Source organism: Mandrillus leucophaeus, unplaced genomic scaffold, assembly GCF_000951045.1.
Source record: "Mandrillus leucophaeus isolate KB7577 unplaced genomic scaffold, Mleu.le_1.0 Scaffold414, whole genome shotgun sequence".
Classification (NCBI taxonomy): domain Eukaryota; kingdom Metazoa; phylum Chordata; class Mammalia; order Primates; family Cercopithecidae; genus Mandrillus; species Mandrillus leucophaeus.
The window spans coordinates 75383-84422 of record NW_012104410.1 but is presented as its reverse complement, the minus strand read 5'-3'; the positions used below and the strand labels follow the sequence as shown (position 1 = coordinate 84422).

General features: G+C 41.7%; 2 protein-coding genes across 2 annotated transcripts in view; both read right to left on the bottom strand.

Moving 5' to 3' along the window:
* Nucleotides 1-9040, bottom strand: part of PCBP2 (poly(rC) binding protein 2) — a 52924-nt gene that overhangs the window by 28966 nt on the left and 14918 nt on the right. Inside the window, exons 4-9 of the mRNA XM_011992564.1 lie at nt 6905-7049; nt 6403-6426; nt 6280-6312; nt 5753-5869; nt 2315-2446; nt 559-687 (exon numbers count right to left, since the gene is read on the bottom strand). Coding sequence (XP_011847954.1) covers nt 559-687; nt 2315-2446; nt 5753-5869; nt 6280-6312; nt 6403-6426; nt 6905-6973 — 504 coding nt within the window. The 5' untranslated portion in view covers nt 6974-7049. The remainder of the gene's footprint in view (nt 1-558; nt 688-2314; nt 2447-5752; nt 5870-6279; nt 6313-6402; nt 6427-6904; nt 7050-9040) is intronic.
* PRR13 (proline rich 13) overlaps nt 8887-9040 on the bottom strand; it is a 15279-nt gene continuing 15125 nt past the window's right edge. Inside the window, exon 5 of the transcript XR_001007399.1 lies at nt 8887-8926. The gene's annotated coding sequence lies outside the window, so the exon portion shown is untranslated. The remainder of the gene's footprint in view (nt 8927-9040) is intronic.

The window sequence follows — 9040 nt, the reverse complement described above, 5'->3', positions numbered from 1 at the left end:
ATTTCTCACCAATGAAACCAACTCCATATCACAAATCTGAAAAGGCTTAATTTTCCTGAATTTTGCTAGTTTTTTAATAGAATAATAGTATATAATGAGGACCTCATTAGTCATTCGGAAACATCATCATACATACGTTTTTCTACTCTTTATAACACTTTGAATACCCTCCTACAAAGTGACAAGTTGTTAAAGAACATGTCCAATTTCCATGTAACCAAAATACAGCAATTCAAAATGTAGTAACTCAGCTACTCAGGAACCCAAATACATCTGTGGACCCCTCAGTCCATGCAGTGGATCTTCCCCCTCTGACTCTGGTACACAACTGCTGTGAACCAAAGATCACAGCTGCTTAGCAGTTTCTATTTTTGCTCACAGACCATAAGAAAAGTCAAAGCTAGGGGAACGAAAATATGAACTCAGGGAACCTTTTACCCCCACCCCCACTGGAAGCCTTAACAGCTTCACTTAATTCTAGTCTTACTAAATATAGATCAGTCCCTCTGTCCCCAGAATGGCCCTCCCTCCATTCTCAGCATGAGCCTGAGGGCTTACCTCCAACATGACCACGCAGATCTGTTTGACACACTCAATGATGGATTGCGGAATGCCAGCAATAGTGATGGCCCGCTCAGTTGAGTTGGGTAGCATATCCCCTGCCACCTGGACCTGAGCCCCTGTACTCTTTGGAGTAAAAAGAAATTCAAAATCAGAGAAAAACAGCTCATGCTTTTCCAATTCCTCCCAACAGCAATTTCAGAGTCTAAAACTCTAATGGATATCCATCCATTTCCAATCTTCCCTTTTTGTTCTTTGTCCCACTCTTCCCTTATTCCACATAGAACTGTTTAACAAATTAGAGTTAAAAATAAATTAGCCACTGAAAGACAAGAATAAGCCTCAGTAACAGCCTAAATTTAACCTACTCTCAAGCAAAAGGTCCTTCTAAATAGTTTCCTCTCAACTAATGGTAGTTCCTCTGGGCAAAGTAAAAGCCCCACCAAGTATCACCCACCTTTCATTATCTTACTGAATAAATATTTACATCAAGGCCATTCATGTGCCAGGTACCAGGACAAGTGCTTGGAATACAGCAATTAGCAAAATGAAGATCTCTGTTGTCATGCCATGTACAATACACTCCCAAAAACTCAAGCAGCCATTCGAGTTTCATTCCAACACATTCAGTTACATCTAAATACAATTAAAATCTTCCACAATTCAACGTAACTTCCACAGTTAAACAGGAAGTAGGGGCCATGCACGGTGGCTCACACCTGTAATCTGAGCACTTTGGGAGACCAAGGCAGTCAAATCACTGAGGCTCAGGAGTTGGAGACCAGCCTGAGCAAAACAGTGAGACCCGTCTCCATAAAAAATAAAAATAAAAAAATAAAAAAAATTAGCCGGGCATTGTGAAGTGCGCCTATGGTCACAGCTACTCAGGAAGCTTGAGGTAGGAGGGTCGCATGAGCCTAGGAAGTCGAGGCTGCAGTAAGCCATGATCATGATTATGCGCTGCACTTCATCCTGTGTGACAGTGAGACCCCGTCTCAAAAAAAAAAAAAAAAAAGTAGAATTACATCTATTTCCCAATACATCTTCCTATTTTTCTCCTTGCTGTTTATAAGCCTGGTCAAGAAAAATGACATTGTAGGCAAGCAGGTGTGCTGGCTCAAGCCTGTAGTATCAACACTGGGAGACTGAGGTAGGTGGATTGCTCAAGCTCAGGAGTTTGAAACCAGTCTGGGCCACATGGCAAACCACCTTTTCTACAAAAAAATACAAAAATCTGGATGTGGTGGCAGGAGCCTGCAGTCCCAGCTTCTCAGGAGGCTGAGATGGGAGGATCACCTGAGGCTGGGAAGGTCGATGTTTTCCTGCAGTGAGCCATGACTGCACCACTGCACTCCAGCCTGGGGAGACAGAGTGAGACCACATAAAAAATAATAATAATAAAAATTAAAATTAAAAAATAGAAAAACTGTTGCTACTACTGCAAACTCATCCCTTGAGACATGAAAAAGAACTATATAGCCTCATGGAAAAGTTGCCAAAAAAGAAAAGAAATGTTATATGTAATAGTTGGAAATTCTGATTAACTTTCTCATGTTCTGATTTACTACAATTTATGAATTATGCAAAATAATTATATTGCAAGATAGTTTTCAGTACAATCACATTGTAATCCTCTAGAACTGTTAATTCAACAAAAATTTTCATCTCACTGCTAACTTTTCCTAGCCATACAAAAAGAGTCAATTTGGAACAAATACTTAACATTTCTAAAAGGAGCACAAAAGTCACTAACCTCTCGTATTTCCTTGATCTTGCAACCACCTTTTCCAATGAGAGAGCCACACTGACTTGCAGGGACCACCAGCCTCAGGGTGACCGGGGGTCTACTGGCAGCTGTGCTATTGGTCATAGAGCTGCTTATGTCCTACAGAAAGAAAGAACACCAGGATAAGCAGATCCCTGGAAACCAATAACTGCCAGTGAAGAACCACTTACCCTTGATCTCGTAAGGACTTGTGAGGTCATAACCCACCGTAGACAAAAGTTCCAATACCATGCCCCTCTCAAACTATTTCTGATGTACCGATAAAAGCTCTTGAAAAAATTCCTCAGAATTAGCCATAAATATATTTTCCTTCACCCTGAAGGAATGTACTTGGTAGGGATAAAAGTGATAATCTATTTTGCAGTTACATTGGCCAGGCAATGGGGGAAAAAGGTGATGTCAAAATTAAATCAAATACTGCCCGACACGGTAGTTCATGCTTGTGATCCCAGCACTTTGAGAAGCTGAAGCAGGTGGATCATTTCAGGTCAGTGAGTTCAAGACCAGCCTGGCCAACAGTGAGACCCCATCTCTACTAAAAATACAAAAATTAGCCGAGCATGGTGCCTGGCACCTGTAATCCCAGCTACTCAGGAGGCTGACACAGGAGAATCACTTGAACCCAGGAGGCAAAGCTGCAGTGAGCCAAGATTGTGCCACTGCACTCTAGCCTAGGCAACAGAGTGAGAATATCTCAAAAAAAATAAATAAATCAAATCAAATATTAAGAAAAAATATAAAACAGGCCGGGCACAGTGGCTCACACTGGTAATCCCAGCACTTTGGAAGGCCGAGGTGGGCGGATCACCTGAGGTCAGCAGTTCAAGACCAGCGTGGCCAACATGGTGAATGCCCATCTCTACAAAAATACAAAAACTAGCTGGGTGTGGTGGCATGCACCTGTAGTCCAGGCTACTCAGGAGACTGAGGCAGGAGAATTGAATTCAGGAGGAAGAGGCTGCTGTGAGCTGAGAATACACCACTGCACTCCAGACTGGGCAACAGAATCAGACTCCATCTCAAAACAAAACAAAAAACAAAAAAGGTAGATATAAAACAATACAACCCTACTTACACCAACTCTACCCTGTTAGAAAACTAAAAACAGGCAGGGCATAGTGGTTCACGCCTGTAATCCCAGCACTTCGGGAGGTCAAGGCAGGTGGATCACCTGAGGTCAGGAGTCTGAGACCAGCCTGGCCAACACGGTGAAGCCCCATCTCTACTAAAAATACAAAAATTAGCCGGGCGTAGTGGTGAGCGCCTGTAATCCCAGCTACTCGGGAGGCTGAGGCAGGAGAATTGCTTGAACCCAGGAGTCGGAGGTTGCAATGAGCCGGGAACACGCCATTGCACTCCAGCCTGGGTGACGAGGAAACTCCATCTCAACAAAACAAACAAACCCGTAGATTTGACTGTATTAGTTCAAAGCCTATATACTCTTTCCCATAAACACATGCTGCATCCAAAAAGTCATGGTTTTAATCTAGTTAAATTTAGCCTTCTGAAGATTAAGTGGTTTAAGTATCACTTACTAGCCTAATCTCTAGGCTGATAACTAGAGACCTGGAAACTGCTTAAGCAGTTAAGACCTCTAAAGACAAGGACATGTTTATTCCTTGGTTAAGAAATAAACAGTTCATATTCTAGCTTACAATTTTTTTTTTTTTTTTTTAAATAAAATAAAGGCCTGGCCTGGTGGCTAGTGCCTGTAATCCCAGCACTCTGGGAGGCTGAGACAGGAGGATTGCTTGAGCCCAGGAGTTCAATATGAGCCTGGGCAACACAGGAAGACTCAGTCTCTACAAAACCCATGAAAACTAGCCAGACATGGTGGTTTGTGCCTGTGGTCCCAGCTACTGGGGAGGCTTAGGTGGGATGACTACTTGAGTACAGGAAATTGAGGCTGCAATGAGCCAAGGTAACACAACTGTACTTCAGCCTGGGTAACAGAGCAAGCCCTTGTCTCAAAAAACAAAAAAAATAGTTCATGCTGGGCATGGTGGCTCACCTCTGTGATCCCAACACTTTGGGAGGCGAGACAGGAGGACCACTTGAGGCCAGGAGTTTGAGAACAGCCTGGGAACATAACAAGCCCCCATCTCTACAAGAAAAGGTTTTTAAGAAGTTATCCAGGCAGGGTGGCATGCACCTGTAGGCCCAGTTACTCAGGAACCTAAGGCAGAAGGATCACTTGAGCCTGGGAGGATGCAGTGAGCTACAGGTATACCACTGTACTCTAGCCTGGGTGACAAGAGCACAACTCTGCCTAAAAAGAAAAAATAAATAAATAAATACTATGATGTATAAAAAAGAACTAGTTCAAATTCATTCTTGAACTTGAACAAGAATTAAAACGTGTTTTTTAAACCATGAGTTCTGGACTTCTAGAACTTCTAGTTCTGGACCCTGGGGGTCAAAAGATAACATTTCTAATCTTGGCAAGGATAAGATGTCAGGCACCGTTTAAGTACCAACCACCAAGGAAGCAGCACTCCTCTGCCTATCAATTGCACAATTAGCTCCATTACTGCAGAAGGGGGAGAGAGAGGGACTGAATACAAGACCCAGGACAATAGCTCAGCCTCTGAAGGTTGGTGGGGGAAAAACTTCCTCTTGATAAAACCTCTGCTGTTGAGTATTTCAATTCTGATAACCTAGGTCTCTTCCCAACAAGTGTAATTTTGACACAGTGTTAGCAGATTGACTTTTTAACCTAAGAGCAACTTTTTGATACAATGTTAACAGATTGATTTTTTTAACCTAAAAGCATCAGGATTGCAAGATTGTTTGTGTTTATAACATCAGGTAAACCGTATCAGTTGGGTATATACTCAAGACTGTTACCAAAGCAATGGCATAATTTCAACAGATGCTTTTCATGCAAATTATTTACATTAAGTCCGTGGCAAAACTCAAACTGTTTTGATGATTCAAGTGACTTTTTTTTTTGAGATGGAGTCTCGCTCTGTTGCCCAGACCGGAGTGCAGTGGTGCAATCTCGGCTCACCACAACCTCCACCTCCTGGGTTCAAGTGTTTCTCCTATCTCAGCCTCCCGAGTAGCTGGGATTTCAGGCGCACACCACCATGCCTGGCTAATTTTTGTATTTTCAGTAGAGACGAGGTTTCACTATGTTGGTCTCTTAACTCCTGACCTCGTGATGTGCCCGCCTAAGCCTCCCAAAAGTGCTGGGATTACAGACACAAGCCACCGCGCCCAGCCTCAAATGACTCTTTTTTACCTACAAATGGTTGAATTTTGTGGCAGGCTACAGGAAGCTAAGGACCCATTTACAGAGTCTCATGGTCCAGTTTGTCCTTAAATTTAAAAAGCTCTTAGAAAATCAACAAGCTCTCTGGAAGCACTTAAAAACGAAGAATGAGGGAGTGGGAGACAACAAACCTCTTCCAGTTTGTCAATGATCATAGCAAAGGCTTTGAAGATGGCATTAGTGGGTCCAGCCAAAGTGATAATTCTCTCAGGACAATTCCCTTCTGAGATGTTGATACGTGCACCACTCTAGATAGGAAACAAGAGCCAAAAGTAGTTAAAGAGACAATAAGATCTGAGCATGTACAGGATCTACAGTCCCTTGAAAAAGGGACAAGGAACTGCCAATGTACACGATCCTGATGCAACGCAAAGTCAGCATCATTCCAAACACTGCTGCCCCATATCTATCCTCAAATATAGCCTAGAGCAGCTGCCTTAAGTCTTGAATGAATTCTATGACTTGTCAAAACCACACTTCCCGAATAGGGAAAAAAAAAAATACACTTCCCAGATTGTCATTACAAATAACCAGGCTGGAAAAAAATACGTATTTCCCTTGAGACTTTCCTCCCTAATTTCTGAAAAAGAATTTTCACTTGTTTTAAAGGTTTTGTTACTTCCCAAAGTTAACAATCTCAAAGTCTTTCATAACTTACCTCCTCGCGCATCTTCTTAACTGATTCTCCTTTCTGTAAAGGAAAAGTCAAGCATGAGCTCCAACTGCTATTTCAATCCAGAACAACTAAATGGTAATTAAAGTTGAAATGAAGTTATCTTACCTTTCCGATGATACTGCCAACTTCCTGCAATGCAGAAAACTAACATCAGTAAGAGGAAATCCCAAAGTATTTCTTTTTAAAAATATATTTTATTTTTCCTTTCTCTACATGTTCTAATGAAGTATTCACCACGAAAAGGAATTTTAACTGTCCAGCTGACAGACTGCTATCTATGCTAATTATTACCCCAAAGGAATGGAAAGATTTGAAGATTTATTGGGGGGAGTAGACTTACTATAAGCAATCTCCATGAGAAAAACCTTACCATCCAGGTATGAGACAGTTTTTGGCTCCAGCCTCTAATTAAGCCTTTCCTGCTCAGTGGAGCTTCCTAGTCAAGTCTGTCCATTTTCCCACTACACTCACATCTACTCCATTAGGGAAATGTGCTAAAGCCAGATGCCCCACAGTGCTAATCTGATGAGCTCCAAGATGCATGTCTGTTCTTCCTGGCCCCTCCCCTAGCAGTTACTATGACCCAATTTCCCAAGCTGGAGCATACCTTTCCATGCATAAGTAGCCGGATGGTGAGAGTGACATTTAATCCACCTTCAATCACACCGGTGTCCATGTCGAGCAGTGTTCTGGGGAGCTGGACTTTTGAGTGGTCAAGTCTTTGGTCACTGGTAGGGAGTGAAAGCCAAAAACTAAAATGCAAACATGACCAAAATCAGAGGAGAAAAACAACAGGATTATTATTTCCCAAATTATTTTCACTTTATCAATATTTTCTACTTTACATTTTTCCTTAAATGACAGTATGTCAGACTTATATACACACCAAGCACAACTGCATGACAAAATATACAGTTCAGGTTCTGTTACAGAGTATAGAAGGCAATTTTCCAGTTTCTCTCATTAATGATAGGGTTTCCGCTGACTCTCGGGATGAAGAAGGTTCCTTCAATTGGCAATGGTTCTAAGGGAACTGCTGAACGTGCACCACTTGTCCTTCAGCAGAAAAAGCTTCAAAGAATTCAGAAACACCTGGAAATTATGAGAGCAAACTTCCAACTAACTACAGTGAGGGCAAATGACCTTTTGTCTCCCTGCTGGGGAGCAGTTTAAGTTGAAAACTAGAGAGAACACATGTAAATTTTCTTCGTAGTAGCAATTTCTAGATAACAAAATTGAGATATATCCCACATTATAAATTTCAAATGCTGATGGCTAACACCAAATGATTTCTAAAAGATTTAGATCAACATCCTCACTGAAAAGACATTATCTGAGATGTCTTCCAAGCAGGCTGGGGTTCCATATTCCCCTTTAGAAAATGACTCAATACATTAAGTACACTTGAGTCCTTTTCTCCTATTCCTCCTTCCAACTCGTTACTCAGATTTGAGATGTCTTCCTTGCTTTTGTGTCTACCATCCAGTTTTTATTTCAAGTCTGTTAAATCTTAAATTTCCTTCCAAAGAAAACAACCAAAATAAAACTGGCATTCCTAAAATTTTATTTTTGTTTTTAGGAACAACAGCAGTGTACCTTTCCTATACAGGATGGCCCTTTTCCCACCTATGAAACAATTCCTAATATTGTTCCTAACATTTCTGCTTTAGAATAACTAGTTACGTGTAGAAAGAAAATTTGGTTTTGGGTATGCCTTTGCCTTCAATACCTCCTTTAGCACCTAATCGTGACAGCTTTAAAAAGGACGTCTCCCAAGTTGTAGAATGTCCCCAATGACATTTTAAGTATCCATCCTTTTAAAACTCAACATGTCATCTCTCTCCTCCCACAGCTAGATTCCCTCCTTCACAAAACCAGTCACTGTGTTAACTTTCCTCTAACACAAAGCCCATACCCTAAATATCTTAGGTGCTTAAGTGGCTGTCACACCATTCTGTATATGGCAAACTGTCCTCTGGCTACTCCAAGAATGTAAGTGATTATGTAAGTGCATCCCCAAAGCACATCATTTCCCCTTTTTCAGAATACAATTAATTGCTGGCAAAATCCCAGAATTCAATACTTTTCACTCAAGGAAAAATAGTGCTTGGTGGGGGAAGAAGCGTTAGGTCTGTAAGAATGACTTTTTTTTTTTTAATAAGGTATGGTAAAAATCTGGCAGTTTAATTCCTTATCCCCTTGCAGATGTAATAAGAAGCCCTTCACAAATATCACAAAAACGCAACTTCGAAAAGGCAAAAAAAAAAAACAAAACAAGGAAACCTATTTGAAGCCATTTCTCGAGGTAAAGTACAAAGATGCATTTTTAACTCCAAACCATCTAAACAACTCAAGAAATCTGTCAAATTTCCCTCCTGACTAGGTCAAGACAAATGTACCCCATTCCAGCAATCCAGCTGCTAATACTGCTGTCCAATACCCCTTCCATAAATAGCTCGGTCTGGGTTTACACCGGCAGGCATTTTGTAATTTAAAAATTCGTTACCCGGAGAAACGTCCTGATTAACTCGGCAACTGGGAGCCCGTCTACCCTTTCTTTAACTCCGCAGCCCACTCTCCCCTCGGTCATCCAAGCATTTTCCACTTAAGAAAAAAAGCCCCCCCTTCCCTTGACTAGAAGAGGGGGGAAAAATAAACGGTTCGGTCGGGGGGGGGCGCTGCGATACAGGGGGAGGGGCCGGACTAGTAGCGCCTCCTCGTGTGGCTGCGCCAGCGCCTGACC